Source organism: Colletotrichum jinshuiense, chromosome 5 (genome assembly GCF_051148585.1).
Source record: "Colletotrichum jinshuiense chromosome 5, complete sequence".
NCBI classification, from domain to species: Eukaryota; Fungi; Ascomycota; class Sordariomycetes; order Glomerellales; family Glomerellaceae; genus Colletotrichum; species Colletotrichum jinshuiense.
Window position 1 is genome coordinate 4,597,364 of NC_139312.1, and position 12,967 is coordinate 4,610,330.

A 12,967-nucleotide genomic window follows, 5' to 3' on the forward strand; every position below is an offset into this window, starting at 1 on the left:
TGCCCGAGTTCAAGTCTGGAAATGGACCTTGCAATCGGTAGGCTTGAATGAAACTACCGCGCGACCGCTGCCTGCTTGCTTCCAGCCAACAAAACAACAGCAGAACACCGTCATGATGAATCACGGAGAACAGGGCGGCGACGAGCGAAAAGCCCGGCGTAAACCAGTGCCCTCATACGTTCCACCACTTGCTTACGACGAAGCACTGCTTCTCTCAACTGCCCACACCGAAATACGTGACTGGAATCACAAGCCTGACTCCAAGCATACCTCCGATAAACCACAGATCGCTGAAGTCCGCAGAGACCTCTAGTCGAAATCAACTTCTGTGAGTGACGGAACAGAATACGAGCTAGTCAACACTCTCAGCGACGGCAAGACGAAAAGCAGGGGCATGCGAGGGTCGCGGCGACGAAGATGGTACTTGCTTCAAGCGTGGCTGCCTGAGATATTCTGGTGCATAACTGGCATCGCGTGCATCGTTGTGCTCGTCACAGTGCTGCATTATTACGACAACAAGCCGCTCCCGAATTGGCCGCTCGGTCTCACTCTCAACACCGTCGTCGCGTTCATTTCTACTTTTTGTCGCACGTCGTTTGTTGTACCAGTGGTGCAAAGTCTGTCGCAGTATAAGTGGAATTGGTACAAATCACCGAGGCCTCTCAAAGATTTCAAAATCTTTGACGAGGCAAGCCGCGGACCATGGGGTAGCTTGAAGCTATTATTCGCGACCAGAGGAAGGTAGGTCAATGTGTCAGATGATATAGTCAATTGGCTCTGCACTGCTCATGGCTAACCGTGAATTAGACTTGTGGGGGTTCTTTCGGCTATAATTCTCGTCTCAGGAATCGCAACATCGACCCTCACGCAGTCTGTTGTCACGTACCCAACCCGCAATATTCAATTACCCGGAAACGATAGTGCTCTTACACTGAAAAACGATGGGTACTATTGGGCAACTGCCAACACAAATGCGATGAGTACGTATCAGATGGGCCATACGTTGGACGTTATTAAACTAATACGCACGCGCAGGAGATATCATGTTCCCGGTAAACCAGATCATCCCGCGCAGTCTCTACACTCCACCAGAAGAGGCCGTGCCCTATCACCAAGCCACCTGCCGGACGAGCAATTGCACATGGACGTCGTTCACGTCACTTGCTGTCTGTGTAGACATGAAGAGTGAGTTGGATGAAGACCCAACTGAACTTCTGTAGCACGATGACCGGCGTGGACTGACCTCTTGATTTAGACGTAACCGATCTGCTTACATCTGATGGAGACCCGCTCATGCAGGGCACCAACTCGACACTTCCCAATGGTTTAACTCTTCAGAGAACATATGGCTATTCAAATTTGAATATTTCCACTGGTCCAAGCTTGTCCTTTAATGATACCGATGTTATGGCGGCCAAGATCTTCAACTTCTTCGTTCTGCACGGGCCCCGCTTACGCGCCACCGAAATCATGCTCCACTGGTGCGTCAACACGTACAATGTCAATGTCCAGGAAAACATTCTCGTCACGGAACGAGCAGCATCATACACAATTCCATCGGTCGGGGAGGTGTTTGTGGAAAACTACAACATGACGACCAACGGAACCTACTTGACATCGCCAGATAGCCCCGACAAGAAATTCGTCGCGGACGGGCACGGTCCCGGGATGATCGCCTCGATTCTTGATTCAACATTGTCAGGTACCTACACGAATTACGGAGGATACGACTACCAAAACGGAACCCAGATCTTCGGCACGGCACTCACAAGAGCCAGCATTGGCATCAATAGCGCGAACGAGTCCCAGAAGCTAGACGACGTACAATTTGCAACCCTGCGAAACCTCACTGAGAATATTGCCAGTGGTCTCACGAACGCGTAAGGATAGTCCTGTCTGAGTATTGTTTTGATTACTTGACTTGACTGACATGATCCAGCCTCTTGACCACAAACGTGAGTGGCAGTGCATTGCAGGAAGAGCGGTATGTGTCAATCCGATGGCCTTGGTTGACACTGCTGGCGGCCCAAGTCGGTCTTTCCATCTTGACCCTCGTCATAATCATCATTGAAACGGCCCGCCTTGATATCGAGATTGTGAAGGGATCTCCCTTACCTGCCCTTCTGGCTGTGGACCCAGCCGAGAAGGATGCATTGCTCGGCGATTGTTCCCGAGGAATGCGTGAGGCAGAGTCTGGGCTGCCACATCTTAGGCCTTTTGGTATCGTCGGTGGACTGCAGAGGGATGGCGATAACTGGGTTCTGCAGCATGCGAAGACTAGGCGTTGACAATAGTCGCTGATGTATGAAACGAAGGATTCACTAGTCCGCTTCCGTGCATTCCGTTGTGCAAGTAGTCTGACCAATAGCAACCAGCCTTTTCTATTCTATCAGCGCTGAAATTGTATCAGAATCTCTTGTTGGAAAAGCTCGTCCTACTGTACTCACCAAAGTTGGCATCGCATCTTTTAGACTGGCTTTGATGGCGCGGTCTCAAGATCAATTCACACTGTCACTGCCGCTGTCACTGCCACATTTGTGTTGGATCAGGCTGCTCGTCCCTCACCTACATTTACATCTCGTTGTCCTAGCAAAGTACGGGCACGCCACTCCATGCTGACTGAATGGGAAGTGAATAAGTTCCTTGGTGGTCGATCCATATTTCCAATTCTACGTTGTCGCTGCTGTTCTTGTCACTGAAGACGCAGTGGAAACACCAAGATCAAAGTACCGCGTGCTCGTGGCCATGTCTACAAGTGCTGCCAGCAGGTCGGGCAGGTCGGGCAGCTGAGGTAAGCAGGTCGGCCAAACAAATCCTCAGGCGTTCGGGCAGGTAGAATGGGCAGGTAGGGTGGACAAACAGGCCGGGCAGCCAGCCAATGGAGACGGACCGCTTGGTCTTTCCCCCCGAGAGGTTGTCCCACCTCAGCTCTTACCAAAGAATCCCGAGCTCTTCTCGGACTTGTTCTTCTTTGCACCTCAGAATTGAACATCGCACCTCTCCGCCATCGATCATGCTGCTTGCCACAAGTGCCATGAATTGCCATTCCATGGCTGCCGCTAATATCCGGATTGACGGCGCCCCTGCCTCTCAAGATTCGATAATAGAGTCGCCAGCAACCATCTCTGACAACCTCACAAAGAGAATATTGGAGACCTGGTCCATTGACAAGCTTGATGATCTCCTCGGCCACGACCGTTCTCCCCCGCATTACAGCGAACACCTACGTAAGAGCCTTTGGTCGCTGTGCCGCAAGGCCTCGCTCGCCGACGCACAGAACTGGCTCGGCGAGGAAGTCGCCTTACGTCTTAGCAACCCGAACAAACGGGGAAAACGATTGGACTTTCTGACTGACATCGACGTCAAAAATGTCCTCAAGAACAAGGTGAAACTTTTTATCAACTGCACACCCCCCCCTCTCGCCTTCTTCCTACTCACTTGCAAAGCGGGGGCTGACTTTTGGTTTCGTCCTGTACTAGTTTTTCGAGACGAGGGACACACCTGAAGGCTCTGTGCCACCCGAAAGTTCCCCACGAGGCGATACGCCTTCTCTCATCACGAGTCCCCATCTCCCAACCCTCCCAGCTCTCCTTTTGCCTGCCAGAAAGCCCTTGCGCGAAAACACCGAAGCAAACGGCCATACCATGCGCCCATGCCACCCCACCATACCGCGAAAGAGAACGGCCAGTATGGATCGCCCCTCGAGGCCTGCCGAAAAGTACAGAAACCGACGCAAGGAGCGGCTCGACGACGTCACCCAAGACCTTGAGGCGGCCAAAATCGATCTCGACATCCAGCGCGCCTGCGTCAAGCGTCATCAACACAACCTCTCTCTCAAAGAGCGAAATCTCTTAGACCTGCGACGGCAACTTACAGAGATGCCAAGTCAAGCCCACACGCGGACACAACTGAAAGAGCTGAAGAGTTTTGTGTCCAGTATCCAAGAGGTCGAAGAGCGATTCCAGCATGTCCTTCGCCCCGATTACAACTGCACTGGAGGTTTTGCATCGTCTCCCTCCTCCGTGAATGGCGAGGCGCGACGGAAGAGCGGCCCTGTTTACATCCGCACCGACACAACGATCTACGACGGACTGCAGAACTTCTACAATGTATCTAAGGACACCATTGCGGCACTGGAGAAAAAACAGGCCGCGGTAGAGGAGCAGAAGAAGACAACGGAGCGGGAGATTGTGGAGCTGGAGAGCGATGTCCAGGCGCTGAAAGACGAGCGGGACACTGAACAGATGGTGTTGGAAGACCTCGCAGCGTCAGTGGATGCTCTCGAGGCGGAGAAGGCGGGTTTGGAGGCTTGAGCTGTTTGGATTTTGGCTTTTCCAGTACCTATGACGGGATGCTTTCAAAATACGCTCGGAAATGACCTTATGAGAAGACGACGATGAGCGGGGGAAGCTGTATGTACTTATGTCGCACCAAGTTTTAGGTGCCGGTCCAACATGAATTACGATGCCATTGTTGCGATTACGCTGCCTTCCACGTCTTCCACGTACAGCAAGCCTTCATCACTACGACAACCTCCTTCCACTTCTTCTCAGTCCCAGGCATCATCCAACCATGACACCTTTGTTTCCTAGCAGCACCGTCTTTTTTGTGGCAATTTCTGACACTGGCGCTGTTCGAATGAGGACGCGCCCATCTCACCGTCCTAAATCCAGGAAAAGAAATCCTTTGTTCGCTGAACCAACAAAGAACTACTAGCATCCTCTTGAGGTGCTTGCAGCGGCATATCATCCCCTATTCGTAGTTTCCAAATTTCTGTTTGGTGGCCCTCATCCCACCTGACGTCGGGTGCCCCGTTCACTAGGAGACACGCGACGTCTGTCCGTTCAGATGGTCCACCATTGCCGTGTTTTCCGCTCCATCCCACGCTGCAGCGTAGGATAATCTTCAGCAAGCGGCGAAGATATCATTGAGCCTTGCAAAACAAAAAAGTATCTTTGGTTAGGCCTTCTCATTGGCCAATCAACTTACACCAAGCCACACGACGATATGGGGCGATTGTCTCGATTGGTCAGAGGCGAGGACGGGATTAGTCATCCCCATCATCCAGCGCGGTCGTGCGGGTGCGATTGGTCTATTTTGTGTGCTGGATTTACCAAGGTTCAAAGAAATTCAAAACAAAAAGATGAAAGCTCACAAAATGGCCCGAGAAACCCATAAAGTTAAAGCTACCTCATGACGATGTACGGTGAGGCGCATGGGGGGACAGATGGAGTTTTCCCATACTGAGCTTTCCCAGTCGGCAACTGGCACAAGTGGGAATCCCAAGCCGGCCTGCCACGCGATCCGGCTGCTGGCGTCTGATTTTCAGGATTGGTAGTGCCAGGGAAGTTTTGGCTGCATGGACCAACTTGCTTTGCCGCAAGCGCATTCGGCGTGCTCTGCGTTATGAGCTGGGTTGGCTTGGGTGAATGAGCAACTAGCAATTGAGGTATTGAATGAATGAGGGGCAAGGGAGTTTCGGTGACCTACGGGCTGTAGAATGATTGGATTCTGTCAGTTTCGCACATTCTAAGCTTAGTCCCTCGGATGAAATGCTACTTTACAGACCAGGGCATGGCCTCTCTTGGACCAGCCCAGAACGCAGTCCCCAAAACAACTCGCCATATACTCTAAAAAGTCTGTGTGGCGAGGTGACAAAGAAGACCAAAAATGACAAAATATGCAAATTTCGAAACTGTTTGGCTCGGCTCCCCCCATCCTCGTTGGCAGATTGCAGCTGATCAAGACCTGACTTCAATGGCCTCAAAGTAGTAGACGCTGAGTCGCTGCAGGTCCTCCACACTGCCCTCGATCTCCCGTATGAGCTCCTCGATCTCGGCGGTGCTGCCTCCCGGAACATGGGCAGATATGACGCGAAGCAGGAGCGAGGTGCGGCTGCACACTCTACCGAGGCAGATTATGAAGCAGAGGCTTGCGAGGCCCAGCCGCTCTGGGCGCTGGACGCCCTGCTGGTCCTGCTCGAGAAGCAAAGTCTGCCGGTCGATCATCGTCTGCAGGGCCGCTAGCTGGACGTCTACTGCCACGACGCGCTGCTGCTGGTCGGTCGGGGTCGGCTGCGGATGAGGGGGCTCGTTTCCGTTGTGGGGAAGTTCGGATGGTGCGTGCGGGTCGTGAACGCTGGTGGAGACGTTGGGATGGAGCAGTTCGGACTCGGACACGGTATGCTGTCCGGATCCCCGTTGGGTGTACTTGTCGGGCAGGTGATGCGGGTCCGAGAAACCAGGCTTTGGATTGACCATGTCGCCGGTGGGGTCGACTACCGCAGGTCTTGGACTCATCCGGGGCGAGTGGGCGGGCCGGCGCAGCCGATGAAGGATTGATTCGTCATGTTGCTTGTGGGCTTCGTTTTGGGTGTCGTCTATGCTGGCTGTGCTGGCTGGCAAGTTTTGAGGACGCTTTGTGGGAATAGCCATGGCTAGATGAAGTTGCAATATTTCAGACCCGAGGCCGTTCGAGCAATTGAAGGCTAGAGAAACATGTAGGAGTAATGTTGGCTCGGAGGGGCTCGGGTGCAAAGAAAAAACAACCATGGGAGGGACAACTGCCGTTATAAAACAGGCTCAGCTTCTGTTAGACCGGGCGCTACATCATACCTCCCCTCCCTATCGAGTCGTAGTGCCCTGCGCAGACCGGTGAAGGCTGTGGAAGCGAGGTTTCACTGTGATGATGTTTGTCTGCAAGCACCCGAACATCAAGAGAAATTTTCGCACAGGCCAACGGAATGAACATGTCCTGTCGTTCTCGCACTGGGTCTTGTGTAAATATGCATCTATGCAGGCATCGGAGGTGAACAACCGGTCGGAAAGGGGTTGGATGAAGACCTTTTGTGCGTCAGAAACTGTCTATTCCCCTGCTGCGATATCGGGTAACAGCATTATCTAAATTCTTTGAACCTCGACTGCTACAGTCAATTACCTTGATTAGTGATCATTCTCGTTGTTGCAGAAGGGGGCTGCAGAGTGGGGGATGATTGAGAGATGACACGCCCCAGGACGGGTCCAATAATAGAAACCCGGCTGGGGCCGGATCTGGCGACCCAAATAAGTGGCTTCAGTGTCACCGGCGTCCGAATTAGCTCGGCGGTCATTGGCTGGGTCACACTCAAAAGTCGCGACCTTTTACCCAGAATTGCCAGGAGTTTCTGCTGATTGCCGTCTTGGCCTGCAAACATCCACTTCGGAGACCGAGGGAAACCGACCCCCTCACCTGGCGACTCTAAAGAGGGCTCCCGTCGGGGCGAACCGAGGTCTTGGCTGGAGGCCTGGAGGTGGGGGCTGTTGGCCAGTTATCTTCATCGATCAAGTCTGTGGAGGCGGGAAAGGAGGGGTGGAAGTGGGATAAGGCACGATAAAGGAGAGTGCACAGGGCCCGGGAACGAAGGGGGAGGGGAGGGGCTTGCAGTCATTTATTTGTGCAGGGAAGAATTCCTCCTTTGATCCGGTTGGCCAATCAATTTGCTCGGGTATAGTTTGTTGGGTTACAGTCTGGTATTTGGTTGTTGAGATTTTGATTGGTTGTAAAACCTTATCGACAGACAAGTTTCTTCAATTCGACGAGAACAGCACACCCATTTACGCAAGTTGTATCAAGGCTCCCAACTCGTACCTAATCACCAAGGGCCCTTCGTATGTGCTACGCCCTCCTATTTGACAGCATCACTCCTACTTCACCCTTACTCGGCAACACGGCTGACCCGCCGTTGGCTGCGCGGACGACACCACTTCCTGCTTGGTGTCTTCAAAACTGACCCCTTCTCTTGTTCAAGTACTTTCTCGTGGCCACCCAGTTGCTTGCGAACAGGTACAGGAAGGCGAACATGATGAGACCGAGGGCAACGAGAGGACCCAGTATGGCGAAGATGGTGAAGCCGTAGGACGCTGACTGGAAAGCCGCGCTGCCCTGAAGCTTCGTTGCAAGGCTGACCTGCATCGCCGTCAGAACGATGGCGATGTAGGCGATGGTGCTCGCTAGGAAGCCAAGGTTGTCCCGGAAGAAGGAGCCGTACTGGTTCCACCGCGTTATGTACCCCTTCCCGGGGGTTTTCCCGTAAAAGTAGATCTTGTTCAACCTGCTGAGACGGAGCTCACCGTACTGGAAGCGGCGGTCGATTGACTGGTAGAGGTGCGTGTCGCCCAGCAGCAGTGCGACAATGGTGGGCCAGTCCTGCCATTTGAGACCTTCTGGAAGGAGATGGTTCTCCACGGCGATCTGGAAGTCGCTCCAGCTCGAAACGAGCCAGGCGTAGGAAAAGAGAAGGCCCCAGGCAATAGCTCTATACTGGTCGAGTCGCTTGCAAGGGCACAAATCCTTGTCGGGTGTGAGCAGGGTAGTAGAAGGAGGAGGAGAAGTCAGTTGAAAAAGGGCTTGGAGTAGCGGTCATCTGTTTCCACGGGGGGGGGGGGGGGGGGGGGGGGGGGCATTCCAGAGGGGAATTATAGGTTGGGGATGGAGTGTTAAAAATGTGAATGTGACGAGGTAGTAGCAAGCAGATCTAAGCTTGATATAAGGATCACCTGATTCTCGAGCTTCACCCGGAGAAGCCTTCCCTCCGAGCTTTGTTCATTGAACGGGAGTAATCAGAGGGGCAGGGTGGCTCCACAGATCGGGTCAGTTCCCAATCTACATACCGAAGAAAGCCCCTATTTGAGCCGGCGCTTCGCGAGAGCTATTTCTATCTCCCTACTCAGCTCAGGCAGTAGCGCAACTTAGAGAGTATCTGCTTTACCCTAAGCCCTTGCTAGTTCTTGGCCAACACATCGGATGCACTTATTGGCTCTACTCTGGACGAGGGCTTCACTGATGTTAAGCTGTAGCCAATTGAATACAACGTTGCTGGAGACAAGATGGATGCAGTTTTGGATGGGCGGCAACCGTCAATTGAAATAAATCAGGCTGGCGCTAATCAAAACCCTCCAAGACACTCATGTGTCAACACAAGAACTGCGCAGCCTCGCAACGCTTCACATAAGGTAGGGTGGTACTGTGTAGGGTTTGTCAGGCCTGTCTCACTTTCATTGGCCCTTGGTTGGCAGCCGTTTGGGGACTTTGCTTCCGCCTCCACAGCACTACACCAAATACTGCGTTCCACAAGACTTAAAATTTCTGACCACCCGCCCGAGCAAGCCACCTTGCTTCCACACCTGGTTATGGATTGGCTGAGGTCTGTATGCGCTCGTAGAGTGGCTGGGCCAATACCATGGACCCCAAAACATAACGTGAAATGGTTCCATCATGCTAATCTTAGCAACGCAGCCCACAGCCTGATTTTGAGGGCGCGCGCCCATGATCAGCTCAACTATGAGTGCATCCCAGGCTTGCCATGGCATATATAATTGACCGGCTCGGTCGGATCCAGCTGCCAAGCGGAATGGAAGTCATGAAACGCTTGTTCCATCAAGTCCTACTTCCCGAGCCTCCTCGGTTCGTTGTCCTTCCCACACCCATCCATCTTGCGTTATTTGACTCGCACCATGGCCCCGTCACGGGAGAAAAGAACGCTTGAGAACGTCAAGCTCGGGCTGTTGACCATATTCGAGCCATCAGGCCCAGAACCCCCCATCGTTGAGTAAGTGAATCTGGCTCGACGTGAGAGCGGAAGTCCAACGTGGCAAGGCCATCTAACTTTACAACCTGCCTTCAGCATCGTCGTTGTTCCTGGCCTTGAGACGAACCCAATAGAAAGCTGGGCGTATAGAAAGACCGCAGGGACGAGCAAGTCCTCCCAAGAAGATACCTTCAACTGGATAAAGGACGCAAATGGACTGCAAGCCACGTTCCCCGATGCCCGGATTCTCTGTTACGCGTATGCTTCGGCTTGGCGTGGCGATTTGAAGATCGAATGTAATTTCGACAATATCGTCACAGAGCTTTGCAATGGGCTCAAGGCTGAACGAGAGGTTCGTCGACCTGTTGTATTCTGAAGAGTTTCTGCTCGAGTATCCACTGACTCCGGCCGTGGTCGCCGAGCAGAGCGCCCACGGACAGATCAGGCCCATCATCTTCATCGGTCATAGCATTGGAGGGCTGGTCATCACGCAGGTGAGAATTCATGGTCCCATCCCCTCATGAGCGTATCACCATTTGGAGAACGTCTTCTGACTTTGAATCACAGGCGCTGAACGAGCTGGACAGGCGACGAGATATCTACCCAGACCTGCTCCACTGCGTTACGGCTTGCTTCTTTTTTGGGGTCCCATTCAGCGGGACTGACATGACGTATCATGGGCTATTGATGAGCCGAGTATTCAAGTTGTTTGGCGTGAAATCCTACCCTGGACTGCTGACACTGATGGAGCCACTGCCCAAGAACGCGTATCTAAAGAAGCTCTGTGGAGACTTCAAGCAGCTGGCAGCCCGCATTACCCCTAGCATTGACTTGCACTGTGTCTATGAGACAGTGGACATTGACTTTGAGTACCTACTTGGCACCTTTGGCATCCCTGCGAAACTTGCAAACTACATGTTCAATAGAACAGCCGGGCAACAAGTCAGTCTTAAAAAAAGCGAATCCAGTAACTGCGGGATAATGTGGTGAGCTGACCGACTCACAGAAACTCGTTACTCGGGAATCTGCCACGAGTATCCTGCCTAATCCAGCTGACGCCATTGAGCTTCATGCTGACCACAGCAACCTGGTCAAGTTTAAAGGTCCCACCCACAAAAGCTACCAAATTGTTCTCCGTGAATTGAAAAAGTTCGTCAATGACGCCCCGAAGCGAGCCAAGAGCAGACAGGCTGCGTCACACCAAACCAGCATGTCTCCCCAGGCCGTCGACGCACTGAGGAGGCTTCTCGAATCCGGAGTGAGCTACAAGCAAGAAACGATTCTCGGAAAGCTAGACAAGGACTCCTGGTTTCTGCAAGAGGAGGCTTATAAGGAGTGGGAAACGCTCTCCGCGGGTGGGCGGTCATGCCTCTGGCTGACCGGGAAGCCTGGTGTCGGGAAGACGACCATCGCCTTGTCCGCCATCGCTAACATACGCCGCAACAACGACTGGAAGACAAGCAAGTCAGGACGTATCCCACTCCTCGCATTCTTCCTGTGCGACACGACCCCAGCCGGCTCCTCGCCTGTCGAGCTACTGAAGGCTCTGCTTCTTCAGCTCATCAACCAAAACCCCGTCGTGGCCGACTACGCCAAACCCCTTTTTACGACGGGCCAGGGCCGACTGAAATTACAGGCCAGCAGCAGAAGTGTCTCGGCTGACAAGACGAATGCCACAATGACCATACGTAATCTGTGGAGCTGCCTCGAAAACATCCTCAACGATGACGCATTTGGGGACATGTACATCATTATCAACAACGTCCATCTCCTGGTCCGTGGTCAGCAATCCGACCTGCTCCTAAACCAGTTGAATAACCATCTCATGGAAACTGCCAACGCAATGCAGCCCTCGGATGGGGATGGAGCTCCTCATCACGGAGCTCGTCGGTGGCTGTTCACCAGCGTACAAGGGGACGATCATGATCGCTTCGGAAAGCTGATCACTGCCGGCGGTTCCAAAGTCGTCAATCTTTCTGTCGACGAATACAAGGAAAAAATTAGCAACTCACTCAAGAAGTATGTCATCACACAAGTCGGAAAGCTGCGACAGGAGAAGAGTTATCCACAAGACCAGGCCAGGGCGGCCGAAAAACACCGGATCGACATCCAATACAGATGGGAGAAGCATGGACTCCATCAGCGAGATCCTAAGTCCCGCCAATGCCGTTGATTACGCAATCTTAAGCGTGCCTGCTGGCTTACGGTAAGTTACTACTTGTTTGTAATTGTTTGCGCAGCCCAACCGGCTTGAGAAGACCCCAAGCTTTGCTGACAAGTCTGTAATAGCAGATCTTTGAGCATGATCAAACTGATCCTCACGCGCTGAAAAACCTATTGGGAGCCCTGGCTTTGGCGTTCCGCCCCCTAACCATCGAAGAGCTACCGAAAGTAGATGGACGGCATGCGGTGGGAGGGGAAAACCTATCGAGAGAAGATGGATCGAATGCAAGAAAACTATGAAGTGTCTATCACGGGCTTCAGAGCGGTCGAGGGAGGGGGAGCGCGGTAGATACCTGCAAGAGTTCAATACTTCCCGGTCGGAGCTCGCTTGGTTGCGAGAAGAATGCAACGCGGCGAAAGCCGATGTGGAAAATGTGAGAAACGAGGCTGCCCAGGAGAGACACCGGGAGTCGGTAATGTGAGAGGAGACCAAGAATGTCGCGGACACACGCGAACAGAGGTTGATACAAGAGATCGACAGGTTGATGCAGAAGAACAACACAATGATATATCCTTGGAATGGTTCAGAGGGTGGTGAGGCCAGCAGTTTTGTAAGCCAAGAACAGGGCGAACTGACACCTTCAAAGATCAGCTGGAATAAGAGAGGAGCTGCTGTATTTTCAAACAGACTCAAGAAAGTAGGTAATAGTTTAGGCGATTAGCAGTCACCAGCGAGAGGCATAATGGAAGGCCACTGACTTCACTTCTCTGGTCTAGTCGGTACCTAGTTAGCTGTTTTTAGACTTGTATCTTTCTTTGCGAAAGCCGAGCACATCACCGTCCATTAATATCTATCACTTTTTGGTTAACTCAATCTAGTCGGGCGAATAGGGGACGGGCGAGACTAGTGGATGGAGCTGCCTCGGCGAGAGGGCTGAAGAGGCGAAGCAAATCTCGTTTCATGGCATGGCTACTGAACAAGAGTATCATTGCGTTCACTACTCGTGTCGCATACCCGACTTTACTGGTATACGCGGCAAGATAGTGTGAAATAAATGGCTTGTCTTATTAACTAAGATATGGGTCGGGAGATCGAATAAGAAGCCAGCCCAACCTAACTGCTCGCGAACAAGTCTCGCAGCCGCCAGCACCTAAAAGTCTCCCCGCCGTAGCTATTCTAGTTGCCGTCTTCGACAGTTCGTAATGAATCGAGCTTTGTTTCTTTCCCGCAGTCTTGTT

General features: G+C 52.6%; 5 protein-coding genes across 5 annotated transcripts; 3 read left to right on the forward strand and 2 right to left on the reverse strand.

The window, feature by feature from the left end:
- Positions 1-976: 976 nt before the first annotated feature.
- On the forward strand, positions 977-2,288 carry EsH8_V_001107 (uncharacterized protein; the record flags this gene model as incomplete). Its single annotated transcript, XM_083273623.1, has 4 exons — positions 977-980; positions 1,036-1,185; positions 1,256-1,880; positions 1,940-2,288. The coding sequence occupies 4 exons, from the start codon at positions 977-979 to the stop codon at positions 2,286-2,288; spliced, it is 1,128 nt and encodes a 375-aa protein (XP_083126338.1).
- Positions 2,289-3,644: 1,356 nt separating this feature from the next.
- Positions 3,645-4,313, forward strand: EsH8_V_001108 (uncharacterized protein; the record flags this gene model as incomplete). The annotated part of the gene is made up of 1 exon (XM_083273624.1): positions 3,645-4,313. The coding sequence occupies one exon, from the start codon at positions 3,645-3,647 to the stop codon at positions 4,311-4,313; it is 669 nt and encodes a 222-aa protein (XP_083126339.1).
- A 1,428-nt stretch (positions 4,314-5,741) lies between these two features.
- EsH8_V_001109 (uncharacterized protein) lies at positions 5,742-6,299 on the reverse strand (the record flags this gene model as incomplete). Its single annotated transcript, XM_083273625.1, has 1 exon — positions 5,742-6,299. One exon carries the CDS (start codon positions 6,297-6,299, stop codon positions 5,742-5,744), a length of 558 nt encoding a protein of 185 aa, XP_083126340.1.
- Positions 6,300-7,758: 1,459 nt separating this feature from the next.
- Positions 7,759-9,036, reverse strand: EsH8_V_001110 (uncharacterized protein; the record flags this gene model as incomplete). Its single annotated transcript, XM_083273626.1, has 2 exons — positions 7,759-8,298; positions 9,031-9,036. 2 exons carry the CDS (start codon positions 9,034-9,036, stop codon positions 7,759-7,761), a joined length of 546 nt encoding a protein of 181 aa, XP_083126341.1.
- Positions 9,037-9,491: 455 nt separating this feature from the next.
- Positions 9,492-11,738, forward strand: EsH8_V_001111 (uncharacterized protein; the record flags this gene model as incomplete). Its single annotated transcript, XM_083273627.1, has 6 exons — positions 9,492-9,586; positions 9,662-9,823; positions 9,906-10,059; positions 10,133-10,186; positions 10,271-10,507; positions 10,572-11,738. The coding sequence occupies 6 exons, from the start codon at positions 9,492-9,494 to the stop codon at positions 11,736-11,738; spliced, it is 1,869 nt and encodes a 622-aa protein (XP_083126342.1).
- Between the last annotated feature and the right edge of the window lie 1,229 nt (positions 11,739-12,967).